This window comes from Xiphophorus hellerii, chromosome 2 (assembly GCF_003331165.1).
Source record: "Xiphophorus hellerii strain 12219 chromosome 2, Xiphophorus_hellerii-4.1, whole genome shotgun sequence".
NCBI lineage: Eukaryota > Metazoa > Chordata > Actinopteri > Cyprinodontiformes > Poeciliidae > Xiphophorus > Xiphophorus hellerii.
In genome coordinates, this window is record NC_045673.1 from 21,767,279 (window position 1) to 21,781,884 (window position 14,606).

Consider the following 14,606-nt stretch of genomic DNA (forward strand, 5'->3'; position numbering starts at 1 on the left):
AGCAGCGACAACATTAACAGACATGGCGACGAATCCTTACGACTGCCTGGTAGCATGAGACGAGGGGCAATGTAAGGAGGTCAAACGCCCAAAACCGAATCAGAACTAATCAGCTGTGACAAAAGAAAGCTCGCTTTTGGCTTTAGGGATGAGTTCGCAAACAAGAAGGCTAAGCAATGACGAGCTTTCCAATCTCCAGTTTGGTGTTTCTTCGATCTGGAGAAACATCAATGTGGATTTCTGAATGAAACATTTAAATTCTCTAAATTTCTTTCCAAACTGAGGCTGGTTCATGTATGAATGTGAGAGCGGTGCCTTTGCAGAGGCAAGAGCTCCTGCCGAGCTGAAAGGTCAGGGAGTCTAACACTCGACTGAAGCCATTCAGAGCTTTATAAACAACCCTGCAGGGAAGAATGTATGCTAATGAAGCCAACTGGGCGGGGGACAGGGTTACGTGTTCCTCAGTTCCGCTTTTTTTTCTTCTTCTTTTTTTAACAATGCAAATTCAAAGTAAAATCTCAAGCCAATTACTGAAGCTTGCTCACAAAGGGAACGCTGCGTTTTAAAACACATGGCAACAAGCTGGGAGGATCAGATTCGCTCACTTCTGCTTTTAAGTAAGACAGGGCTCTCGCAGTCGGCTTTATTACAGAGCAGCCTCGCCGCGACCCGACCGCTCCGTTTCTATTAAACTCTCATTTCTCTTACTCACAGGCCGCCAACCTCAGATGTTGGCAGAAGGAACTCAATTTTGTCGAGTTGTGTTTAAAAGGCGACAGTTATAAGATTTCCTATGGAAGTGCATTTTCAATGAAGCGGCCGGTCCAATATTGCTTTTTACAATGTCTCAATTTACCTGAATAGAGGCACATTTAGAAAAAGAGAGGGAAAAACTGGAATTGAACTTCTAATCAAACTTATTTTTTAAATTAAATCCTCCCTGGTTCGGATGATTTTCTCTGAAGGGTCTTTTTTTTTTTTTTTTAATAAATATCAAGTCAGACGACATACCTGGCCTGAAAAAAAACATTCCGGCAGCTTCAGCTTTGATTCATTGTTATACAGGAATGTTGCTCCTATAAAAGCCCCTGGGAAAAATCTGAGTGTCTTTTTCCCCCCCAGTCGGTTGCATTTACCGTGAACCCATCTCACCAGGCGCGATCCAAACGTGTTGGGATTCCAGTTAGAGGGAGAAACTGTATCTGTCTTCTAACCAAACAACTTGTTCACACCGCTCCTCTTTGCTGTTCTTAGGTTTTATTTACGTAGAGAGAAAGCAGCATTTACTCTGGATGTGGTTCAGAGAAGCTGACGTCACAAAATGTCAGATTCTTGAGGGGGGAAAAAAAATAGAACCTCTGACTTCAATTTGTAAGTCTGAAGGAATCAGAGCAGGCTTTCTACAGAAGTGAATCTGGATTTTAGCTTCAATTTTAACACCTTTGAGAGCAATGCTTATGCTATTTTCCCTTTTATCAAAATGATCTTTTTCAGCTACTAAATAATCCATTAGTTAGCACAGGCTCTCTATTGAAATCCAAGCATGTTCCAGTAAAGTAATTGCAACTGTAAATAAAAAACAAAGACGTTCCTGACCTAAAGACACACTCCCCATGATCCCTACTTCTTATTTAACGTGTTTAATGTTGAGAACTGGAGCTGATTTGAGATGCTCCCTCTTCCTATTTGACCTTTCTGGACTACAACGTAATAAACCCGACATTAAAACTCCTCCTCTTCCTCACCAGCGATGCTCTGCGGGAGCGTCGGCTCAGCGGCAGATCGAAGGCCGGGCTGCTCAACTGCAGCTTCTGCAGGTAGCCGTCGGGTATCCGGATGTCGGCAGGTAGGGACAGACGTTTGTTCAAGTCCTGCAAATACACCCGGATGAAAATATGAAACAGATCTTAGGAAATGTAAAGAGAAACAAAAGTCATCAGGAATCTGCAGATCTTCAGCTTGATTGGTTCTGACTGAAACACAGAAGAGACATTTTTTCCTCCCAACATGCAGAGATGCGAGAACGGATTTTAAAGAATAGTATTTTCTACTATGTGGATATGTGTCTCCTGTTCATTCAGGCGACAAAAGAGTGAGAGACAGCAAGACTTCCAGCAGACAGCTGAACAAACTGTATGTTTTGAATACTTAAGCTCAGCGTCTTGACAATATTCAAGTCAAAGGTTTGCAGCTATAGTTTTAGAATACATAAAAAAACGTCTGTGTTTAGCAATGTTATCTGTCCTAATCATGGAGATTTATCGTTTAAGACACCAAAGATAGCTCAGAGTCAACTCTGTAATCATTTAGTCTTTGCTTTGAAACAATCAAACTGTGTTTGTTCTGGAATCAGCCACAAAATTAGCTTCAAATCAAAATTGATGTCAAAAACCGTCTCAATAAAACATAACAGGTGTGTTTACATAACACACCTGCAGGAGAATGTTTCTTTTTTTATTCTAAAGCACCTTTTGTTATATTACAGGTTCGTCCCTTTCAGAAATCTGAGAGAGGTCCTGGAATGCCCCGCTAGTCCACTGCGATCCCACTGACATGTTATATAAACTCAAACAGACTCAACATCTGGATCCTACCCAAAATGCATCTCCAGTTGGTTAGATCACCGTTTTTAATCCGGCCTCTCTCGCTGCTTTAACTCTGCCTCCAGCTGGAACATTTACACCTAAACTTCCTGTTTTCAGCCAACGCCGACTTTTATGTAACCAACATTTCAGCACATTGGAAACTGATAGATCTATACCAGCCTTCTGGACGGGTCGGCTGACCCTCAGCCTGTCATTCACACACAACAGTGACCGAAGTTTTAGGCCGTTTGCAGCTCAAAACATTGAGGCAGGTAGTTGAATAAACAGGAAGTAGAAAGCAGAACAGGTTGATCATCTGCTGCACCAGGTGAACAAAAATGTGCTCCATAAGTGGCTGGCGAATTTGCAAGCATATTATTAAAATGTTACATTTCCAATTCACATTTAAGACAAATTAGGTTTAATCAATGCAAACTGGTTTGTAAATTAAACTGCATAATTACTGATTAAATCTAAATCACTTAAAAGTGTGACTTTTTTTCATTATGGTAGCATACCATTATTTTTAATAAACTTTATAAATGTGTATTAAAAAAAACTTCAGTAGATATTTGGTCAAAATATTTTGTTCTGGAACCAACTAGATGTTTTTAAATTAGATCTAAACTAAGGGATCAAATGATTAATTGTGATTAATCGATTATTGAAATAATAGTTACCTAATTTAGTAATTGAATAATTGTTAATAAAGTTAACAAAATAGGACATTTGCTGAAAAATCAATATATTCAGAGCAGCAGTTAAGCAAAACTATACAATATATATCTACATTTTGCATCCAAGATAAAAACAACTTGGTCTGTAAATAAGTTTTAGCCAAAACGTCTCAGGTGGCACAGTTTTACCGTCACCCAGTTCAAATGTACTGAAGTAATGCTATGTTGTTGCTTTTTAGGCACTAAAATGTAAAAAAAAAAAATTTAAAGTCTCTTTTTTTTTTTTTTTTGCATCTTTTACTGCATTTCTAGTATTATATAAAAAGGCGTAAGTGGCAAAATGAAAATCCTGTAGAATGTGCCAGTTTTTTTATTCGATTAATTGTCAGAATAATCAAAAGAATAATTGATCACTAGAGTAATTGCTAGTTGCCGTCCTAATCTCAGCATTTCCTTTGAAAAATGCTTCAGATTTTCACATCCTGTTCATCGGCGTCTTGGTTTGTTTTCATCTGAAGCCATCAACAAACACACTGCGGTTCTCGAATGGGCATCTGTCGCTCTTCTGAACATTTTTTCGAACAATTTGCTGATGGCAGATTATTCAACAGATGCTCGGCTTGGTGGCAGGCTGCTGGGATGTTCGCATGTTTCCAGAAACACTCCCCCCTGCCGCCCTGTCGTTCCCGCACGCGCGTCCAGATTTGGCGGTTTTGTTCAAGCGACGTCCATCCACCGCCTGATCTTTGCACCCACGCCTCCCCTCCTCCAGTCGTCCCGCTCTAATCCCTTACAACACGGGCCCATCTGGACCGCATTACACTAATCCTGGTGATGTAATCCCAAAACGGCAGGGCTTCCTCTGCAGAAACGCAATCCGCCACCTGAACACGCACAGGGACGCTCTCGTTTCTCTCAGTCAGTGAAGCCGCCACAAAAGACCCCAGTGGCTGCTCCTCATTAATAATAAGTTTGCGCTGTTGCCAGGTACCTGCCAGTTTCTCTGTGACTTTCATTGTAATGAACTTTTTCTGCTTGTGAAACAGGAAGTATGAGGTGTGCTGCTCTCTCAGAGTTCAGCTTTATTGTGTGGGCAGCACAAAATTTACACCACAAGTACGTAATGGGGTTTTTTTTTCCAACCACATGCAATCTTCCGTGCATGGTGTCTTCACCGACTGTCTGCAAAAACAAGTGTTCATTAATGATGAAATCACCTTGTTTGAACTCATTTATCCCATTTTCAGTTGGAACCGCAAAGAAACTTGACATGTGAAAACAGCGGAACATGCAACCTTTTTTTATTGCGCCACGGTTTAATGACAAAAATGACATCCGTTAAAATGTAAAGATGAAGGAGGGACGTTCGTCTTCCTGAGGATTCACTTGGACAGACATTTGTCCTGATTCCTGATTGATGTCAGCTGTTCATCCTTTAAATCTCATCAGCCCATTAAAACCTGAGGCGCCCTGCAAGCGGATGCAGGTGCCGCATTCGCTTCTAACGATCGGAGACGCACTAGATGCACTCACTACTCGGATAAACGCATATTAGACCTAAAATACCAAGACAACATTTGCAGGAAGATTTTAATAAACATGTTGATCAATATCTTCTGGGGGAAAAGTTGGTAAGTTTAAGTGAATAAACTTTTTCTTCAAATTTTATAAATAATTAGCAGACTTTCACTCTCAAACATACATATTTTTTACAGGTTATGTTAATAAAAATCTTTGTTAGTGATATCAGTCTCATCCAGAGGTCTACAACTTGTGGCTCCAAAGGAGCAAGAGGATCTTTGGACATTTAACAATTATTCTTAATAACATAGAATAACAAAATAATAAACAAGCTAATAATTTTAAATATAGATGTAATAAGAAATGCAGGTTTTAGCTGCTTTTTATGGAATGATTACACTGAATTTCCACAACAGAATATCACTAAGAGTACCAACAACATGTTTTTAAACCTATTTTTCTTGTCATTACGTTGAAAACTGTTTTCAATATTTCCCACCCCATTTAACTCATAAAAGAGAGAAAAGCCTTTTACTGCGTAATGAAGAGCAATCTCATGAAGGAAACAAAGAGACAATCAGAGATTTATTCCTTCATCTCTTTGCATTATGTAATCACAAGAGGTACGCCGAACTTGGGTCGCTCTCGGCAGGATGTGTGAGAGAGAGACGGAGAAAAACAACTCGGAGTAGGCGGACGTAGTGACAATAGTAAAAGCTTTCGAACCACGTTTTAAAACTCTGCTCTGAAGAACAATAAGTGGAAGAAGACGGAGTTTGTTCACGCTGAGAACGAGCTGAGAACACGCCTACGCGGCGATGCAGTTTGTCTGCTGAAAAGGCTTCAGTGAGATGATCAGACTTCCCTTTATTCCTCTGACTTCTTCAAAACATACGTCCAGCCACGAAGAGGAGGCCGAATAATCTGATTCGGCAGATCTGGCTGAGTTAATACACCGGAGCGTTTTCAAGCATCAGAGTTTGTTAAGACAGACTCGCATCCAAGAAGACGTCCACAGTTTGACGAGCGGAGAGGAAAAGTGAGGACATTACCAGTCTGAAACGTGAGACTGGAGCTCATCTCACCTCAGCAGAGATGCGTCTGTTCCCTTTGTTCCTCAGACAGACTCCCGTGGGCGACTGCACCTCGTCGGAGGACGTCCCCGACGCCTGATCGCTCTCCCCGTCTGACCCCATGTTTATGTTCTCATGGACAATATCTGGACAATAGGAAGGAAAACAGTAAGGCAGGGATGTGCAACATGTGGCTCTGGACCGACACAAGGCTCCTAAATACCTCTGCAGGGGGTTTCTTTACCTTACATCTAAATTAAACATACAGAAAGTTTAATATGTTTAAATATCTAACAGTTTCATGCATGACACAAAGTTTTTACACCAGAGTAACTTTCACAACATTTATCATGATGAAAGACCACATTACCAGCTTTTAAGCTAATGTAAACACACAGTGTACACATTATTTACATTGTGTACATTGGCTGCTATGTTAGAACACTTAATAAATTATAAATAAAAAAATCTAAATTAGTTTGCATCACCCACCTTTAACTAGACATTCTCTGGTAGATTTAGATTTGAAACTGTTTAATTCCACCAGGAAGTTTGTCTCTGACAGAAACTGTCTTTTTGCAGTCGGGTCATCAGTTAAAAATTATTAATTAAGCTACGTTTGCCGAGCAAAGAACAGCGGTCTGAGATTCTAAAGGAAGAAAATGTGGTCGCTGCAAAAAAGGAAAATGTTTGATGATCTTTATACATGCTGCGAGTTAAAAAAAACATTTAACACAGTATTGTGGTTTGTGTTTTCAGTTTATAGTCATTTTTATTTAACAAAACAGACTATTTCATGACTTCTTGTTACTATTACAAAAACATAAAATTTCCAATAAATTTGGGTTATCTTTCTATTTTTTTGTAAAACTGATCCCATTAACCAAAGCTAAACAATGTATTGAAATTAATTTGCTGATAGATGCAAAGTAATTAAGTTGGTCAAGTGTAAGTTCAAATTATTAATAAAGTTAGAGTTCTTGCCTGTTTGGTGTTGGAAAATGGAGCAGCTTGCATTTACATCCCATGAAGTGGCATTTATTTTGCTTCTGCATAAATCATATTTTGGCCCTTGTTCACAAAGCTTGTGCAACTTTATGTACAAGTTTATGTACAAGTATGGTTGCACATTATTTAGAGAGGGAAAGAACAATACAATGCTCTTTGGAGCAGGATAGCTTCAGACCTTCTGTGTGTTAATGTCAGAGGACACAGAACAAGTAAATAAGGTTTAATTTGTGTGGCAGATTTTATTTATGTCACTGGCGATGAGCCTTATGGGAAAAAAAAGCACAGCAACAAATATAATTTTCCTCTTGCCTGAGCACATTTAGAAACAAAGCACATTTCTATTCCCTCTGGGCTTCATATTTATGTAAAGCACTGATGCATTGTGAACTTGAACCCTTGCTTTGCCTTGAATAATCTCCATTATTTCTATTTATGTTTATTACAAATAAACATGTGAAATAAAAACAGGCCTTCATTGAGGTTTTTGTGAACTCTGTGCATGCATGTGTTCCCACATCAGGAGGTTGCTCCACGCTCACGCTCGTTAAGACACAGCTGAATTGTTTCTCTTCAGGGTTATTAAAATATAACATTTTCCGAATCTTATTTAAATGTTTTAAACTAAATTCACTGGGGTAAAATCGACAGGAGTTCAATATGGAAGAAAATTGAGATTTCCAGCGATATTTTCAGTTCTGAAAGCAGAGCTCACCGAGGCGGCTGCCGTTGCGAGGCATGACCAAACCCAGCCCTCCTCCGATGACGCTCTGCGGCCGTCTCATTGGCGGCTTCTTAAAGGAGCCTGTGCACTGATGAAGGTACGAGTGGACACTGTGGGCCGAAGAAGGACGGCCGTTCCTCACCATGGGCTCTGCAGGACAGAGGACACTTCCTGTTATGAGCAAGAATGTATCACTTAATGACATTCTAATAATCAATTTTATAGAGAAATAAACCTTTTCATACAACTAAAAGTCAAATACTTACAACAAAATATATTATAGTTAACACTATAATTTAAAAAATATAATTAAAACAGTCTAAGCCTGACTTATTCTCAGCTCTTTCAGTTTCAATTCATCATCAATTATTAGAAAATTTTCTAACATCTAACTTTTTGTAAAACTCAAACAAGTTAAATAAGGCCAATATTTTTATATCGTCTTTTATAGGTTTGTGTCCAACACTAGTAAAAGGCTGTCAAAACTTATTTTATCGGAGGCAATGCATCCTCAAAATATTAATGTTTTTATTTACTACTACATCCCTCCTCTGATACTACATTACCAAATGTAAACATAGCGGTGAAACAGCGTTATCTGTTCTGCGCTGTGAGAAATGACCAGACAGAGGTTAAAGTCAATGAGGAGAAAACGGATCTGCAGGGATGTTGTATGACTTGGAGACGGCATCAGGCTGCAGCTCTGAGGAGGATTGTTCCATCAGAGCTATGGATTACGCAGATTAGTGAGTGTCAATTCAGGGTCAGAGGGAAACATGTTTTATGTGTTTATGACTGATGGATTTGACTGGCTTCCAGCTTCAAATGCTACAGCTTAGGCTTTTTGAACCAGTAAAGCTGATTTTTGTCAGCAGCAATTCAACTGCATACAAAGCTTATGAAGTTTACAGATGGCATTTTTCGTCAAATTCAAAAATATTTTATCCGGGTCTCAGTATGAGTCCTCAAACATGAAGGGAATATATTTAAATTTTAAATGTATAAGCCCACTCAGCTTGTTGAAGGAAGGTTATTACACTGGTTTTAAGCTTGGTATGGAAATATTTCTGTTTGTAGGAAAAAACAAACACATTGTAATTCTACTTAATTAGGGCTATTTCAAAAACAGACAGCTGGCAGCAGGGGCGGTCCTAACCTGTTTGGTACCCCGGATGAACAATCCCTCCAAATGCCCCCTAACGGACCCCCGGGGGGCAGGTACCTGCTCCACAGTCACTAATTGCTTAGATCACCAATGTCAGCACAAACTATTTATTAAATACATATTTTCATTTGGAAAAAGGTGGAACAAACTAGAATAATAATAAACACCCGTAGCAATAAACAAACATACTGTACAGAGAAGTTCAAAGCCTACAATACAAAAGAAGAAACATAAATATTATGGAAAATAGATACAATAAAAATAAGGCATTTCTATACTGAACCAATAGTCAAACATTTACTATTAAGTTTGTTATGTATAATGTGTACTACCAGTACAGTTAAAGGGAGCCACTGGTTGGCAGGCTAAGAGCAGCATGAGGCTGGTTACTGGAGAGGATAAACCAACTGATACCAGCTCGTCAGTCTTGAGTGACTCTACAATGAGCAGAGAAAAAAAAAGGATGTAATATCCTGTACAGTAAGTGCAGAACTTTGTATTTGTTCTGTATTTCTAATCACGTCTATTGAACACAATTAAAATAAAAATTTGATATTAATATAACAATAAACATGTACATGTTAAATTATTTTGCAGCAGTAGAAATAGCTGTTTTTCTGTTTTCAATTAAAGCAACTAGGTGGCCTACTTTTAGGTGGTTTTCTAGTTATGTCTTTCTCTTAACATAGCTGGTCTTACTTTGATTTTTTTTTTTAAACAATGAAAAACTTCCTATAATTCAGATGAAAACTGTGTACATGCAGCCATGTGATTCCCATATCCTTCTGTCACTTCCCCTTTATCTCTGGGCAGCTGCTGCTGCTGCTGGCCTGATTTATGGGTGTTGCATAAGCAGATCAGCACCAGAACCAATCACACAGTTCAGATCAAATCTCATCTGGCTACTCCATTATGTCTCGTCTCTACCCTGCTTGCTGGTAAACAGGCTGCAATCTTTCCTTCTCCCAGAGAAACGCGGCGATTCTGCACCCCATTATACGAGCAAAGAGCGCCGCAAACCTGGTGTTAATCACAACAGAAAAAGCTCATTGCAAAGCGCAGTGAGTTCTCAGAAAGAGGAGAAGATGGGGGAGTGCAACCGGAGGGTCAACCTCTGCAGCCGAAACTAAAAGAAGAAAAGAGTTTAGAAATGCGGGGATTAAGAACAGAGGAGGCCATGAATAAAGATGCCTGGATGATTGAACCAAGTCAACCAAGTCGCCGTGGCAATGTCATGGAAATTCAAGACTGTTTCCAGACCTTGAGAGCCATAGCAACGACATGATAGCACACCGAGGCATGCCGGCCCCTCCTCCCCTCTCTCCTTCTCTGTAGATTTTGCAAAAAAATAAATAAATAAATAAATAAAGAGGAGGAGCACTGTGCCACCCTGCTTTAACCTGATGCCTCGAAGGCCACAACCTTCAAAAGGATTCAGGGAAACGGCAGTCTTCGCTCGAACAGTACAAAATGTTTCTACTCCGACATTAAAACATGGCAAAGTGGCTGCAGAGTGGAGCCGTGCAGAGAAGAGTCGTTTCTCTACAACTTCTCTGCTTATAGGCAAAATACCACAAAAGAAAGACGGCTTAAAGACTGCATGGGTTTAAAATAAATGTGCAACAGTTACATTAGTCTGTTTCATTGATAAATGCGAACTGAAGTGAGAGATTAGACATCCACTGATCCAGACTTTTTAGGTCTGCTTCAGGTTTTATGCAAAATCTGATCAACTCATTTCCAATTTGGAGAGTTTCCTTTTTTACTGATGACAGTTAAGCAAAATAGGCTAACATATGTTCCTAAACTACATTTGATTCTTATTAAAGAAAAAAAGTGCATGTTTGGTTGATGCTCAATTTTGATGCATTTAAAAGAATCAGGTTTTAAAACAAAAATTGGCTAATTCTACTCTGGTTGACGAAAGTCCAGATTATACATTTCAGTTTATGTTCAAAAATACCCCATCATACTGAATTATTATTTATTAAATAAATATAATTCAAAGCATAACCATCACTGCACATATCTGCAGGAAGTTTAAAGTCAAATATTAAATGAAAATGACTTCATTAAGAGTTCTCTGTCCTAAACTCAGCCATATATAAATGTTACAGAGGAGCTGAGCTATAAAGCTGTGATTTACCAACATGCAGTCAGATCTGTCTCTGTGTTGTTGAAAAATCACCAAGGTGATTCACTTCTCGCCAGGCAGCATTGCTGTGGGAAACTATGCTCACCTTCTCTGAAACGTGAAACAAGTCTGGGAGATAAGCAACTGTGAAAGAACATCTTACTGACAAATTCAGTTTCTCAGGGAAGAAACGCTGGAATAAAATGTCCCTTCTTTTATATAACATAGTGATATAACACTGTTCCAATGCCGGGATTTCAACAGAATTTATATAAATAGAGAATCCGTTCCTTTACACTCTCTTAACCTGCTAATGTTATGCAAGACTTCTGCATCTGGCTCACAGCAGCTATCACAACTTCGTCAACGCTTTCTGCAGTGCATGAGGCTTACTGGATGATTTAAAATTCACCCTTGAAACAGAACGAGATGTGAAAATTTACATTTTAAATGACGCAAGGAGATAAGAGTCAGGCTTCATCAGCCCACATGCAGCAAAGGTCATTCTGACCCTAAAACACACAAAGCGCAGCATCGTTTTTGAGGCGCATGGCAAAGGATGCACGGTTTTTAACAATTTTCACAAATAAAATTCTGAAAAGTGTGGTGTGCATCAAGAGTTCTTAGTACCAGATTTTGCTGCAGTTACAGCTGGTTGTGTTTTGTGGTATTTCTCCAACAGTTTGCTCTTCTGCAGCCTGAAACTATTAACCTGAATGCGGGATGCAAGCGGTGGACTAAATGCTGGAGCAAAGTGCTTCTATCGCTTATATTGGGGATTTTAGATGCAAGATGATATAATATCAAACTAATGTGGGATCGGGACAACCCAGACTATTTTGTGTTAGTCTGTCACATAAAACCCATAATAAAAAGCTCTGACGTTAGAGGTTGCGGTGTGTTTAAAATCTAAAAAGGTTGAATAGTGGAAACGTTTCCAAGGTGCTGTTCCTTTATTCAACCTCTGCAGATTTTGTATTTCCTGAACTGGATTCATCACTATGCTTGTTTTGTCCTCCTGATGATTATTTTTTTATTAAAAAAAAAAAAAAGAAGTATTGGCAGATGTTTGTGATTGGTGATGTGTTGATCTCAAAGCCCCTCTACTGTTTCTTATATCTAAACATTAACTCGATGTGTAGTAATTGATGAAATGCGATGTTTGTAAAGAGTGTGAATATCGAGGACATGAGGTCGGAACGTAGATTCCACTTTACGTGACGACAATAGCATTTAAACATGAATGAAGCTCACCGCTGTCCTTCTCGTCTATCGTGATCTGCTCAGCCAGCTCGGACAGAGACTCGTCGATGGTGTGGCTGCCTCGTAGCGTCTGACTGAGACGTCGCTTGAACCGCTTCATCTTCTCCATGGAGCTCTCAGGAAGGGGAGGCCTTCGAAATGGAAAGAAAATAATAATAAAATGTTAGGGGCGGTAATAGATACAGCTTGTAGGCTGTCTTCCTGATACAGGCCTTGACATTTCACACGGTGAAATCTGTTACATAAACCCGTTCTGGGTGAAGACACCTCATCCGCCTGCTGTCTTGTTTCGCAATCCCACAAAGAGACGTAGTAAGAGATCACCAGGAATCCGACGGGGCAAACAATGAAACGGTACAAATCAACACGGTGACTATATAATCATGACTCAGCTCTGCGGGCCTCCCTCGGGGCGAAAAGCATGACAGGTTGGTGAGAGATTCCTACACGCAACTGTTTTACAGCACAATTACTGGCACACTGAGCTATGAAGGCCAATCACAGGAACCAGCGGGGGATCAGCTGCTGAATGGTTGAGGACGAGCCCGGGCTGCACCAAGTCCGCATCACACATTCCAGCCTCGTTTACGGGCTGCGTGAGAGCGGCTGATTGAGGGCGTTTGGAGACGGTGCGAGAGTACGCGGAGGGGGAGACTCCAGCGATACGGTGTGTGTGACTTTGAATCAAGACCGGTGATATTTGCAGATTAAACAAACAGCCTCTCCCCGTGATCTCATGTAGGTATCAAGACGCCTTCAGCAGATCTGGACATGCGTCTGTCTGCGATGCCGATGAGTAAGGCCAGAGACAAAAACACAGGAGGAGCAACAGACCCTCAGGGTTCGCCGTTAGGTAACTGCTGCACAGGGCCACATATATCACAGATAAACTGACACAAGTCCAGAAAACCCGATCACAACCAGGTGCTTTTATAAATTCACATAAGGAAACATGTTTATCCAAGCATTAGGCAACCTCTTGCAAAAGAATAACCACCTCCAGTCTTCCAGATGATTGTATAGGCCTCAAAATTGTCCCAACATCATGTTAGAAAATATTAGTTTCTGGTCCAAAGTGGTATTTAGATACTAGAGTCAGCACACTGATTCAATTATTAAGATAGAAACTAGTGATCAGGTCCAAAATCAGAGTGTGGTGATGGACTCAGACCTGAACATTCAGAGACACACAAAGCTAGTTCCAAAGTTGGCCTTCTATCACCTGAAGAACATTTCCAGGACTAACAGGACTAATGTCCCAGCAAGATCTAGAGAAACCCATGCATGTGTTTGTCTTTAGTAACACTGATTACCGCAACAGTGTCTTCTCAGGTCTGCCTAAAAAATACTACTAATAAAATAAAGTTAATCAGACAGTTGCAGCTGAGTCAGAATGCTGCTGCTCCCATTCTGACTAGAACCAAGAAGATAGACTAACCATCCCTTAGGTCCTTACACTGGCTCCCTGTAGCTCAGAAAACAGACTATAAAATACTTTACAAATTACCACAGTACATTAAAGATCTGCTGTTGTCATAGCAACCTTCCAGACCTCTCAGGGCTTCTGGTTCTGGTTCTGCTCTGCATCCTCAAAACCAAACATGGAGAAGCAGCATTCAGCTTCTATGCACCACAAATCTGGAACAAACTTCCAGATAACAGCAAAACAGCTGAAACACTGACTTCCTTTAAATCAAGGCTAAAATCCCGTCTGTTTAGATTTACCTTTGATTAGCAGAAAGTAGAACATTGATCAGCATATTTCATGTGTACTTGCTTGACTATTCTGATGACGGCTTTTGACCATCGGTCATGTTTATTGTTTCATAATTGGTCACCATCATGTTTCTATCACGTAAAGCCCTTTGAACTGTCTTGTTGATTAAATGTGCTACGCAAATGAACTTCACATCAAATTAAATTTGGGGTTTTTATTAGCTTGTAGTCAACAAGCTGAACTGAAATAAGTACTTCAAATATATCACCCTGTGTAATGAACCTAATGAGTATACAAGTTTCTTTGTTGGCCTCATCTGGAATCGCAGCATGACGGACGACACTTATTTTTAACAACTTAGTCTGAAAATAGAGCTGAAATTGAAACTGTTTTTTTCTAGACTTCCTTTCTAATTGAAAGAACCGAGAAGAACCGAGGTCTATTTTCACACTGTGGGAACCAAATTGCTTTTGTTGAGCAACCAAACAGATTACTAAACAAGCCAACTCAGATATTGACCAAATGAAACTGAAAGGCTAAGCAATTTTAAAAGCTTTTACTGAACCAGCTGTTACTAAGGCGAGTTGCCAGAATACTCACACTTTAGTAGATTTACAGTATTTACATGATCAACATTATTCTAATTTAGGTTTAAAGCAGGGGTTAAAGTTTATTTTCCTCTAAAATCTGTCCTATGAGGTGAGAAGCAGCGAGCCTGTCCTTATTCGCGCCACGCGCA

General features: G+C 39.8%; 1 protein-coding gene across 2 annotated transcripts in view; it reads right to left on the reverse strand.

The window, feature by feature from the left end:
• The window catches only part of LOC116736537 (cyclin-dependent kinase 17-like), a 35,833-nt gene that overhangs the window by 10,263 nt on the left and 10,964 nt on the right, over positions 1–14,606 (reverse strand). The window contains exons 2-5 of one of the 2 annotated variants that reach the window (XM_032589033.1): positions 12,142–12,281; positions 7,580–7,759; positions 5,869–6,002; positions 1,746–1,871 (exon numbers count right to left, since the gene is read on the reverse strand). In XM_032589033.1, the coding sequence (XP_032444924.1) occupies positions 1,746–1,871; positions 5,869–6,002; positions 7,580–7,759; positions 12,142–12,259 (558 nt within the window). In that variant the 5' untranslated portion in view covers positions 12,260–12,281. The remainder of the gene's footprint in view (positions 1–1,745; positions 1,872–5,868; positions 6,003–7,579; positions 7,760–12,141; positions 12,282–14,606) is intronic. The other variant, XM_032589038.1, reaches the window with a different exon arrangement.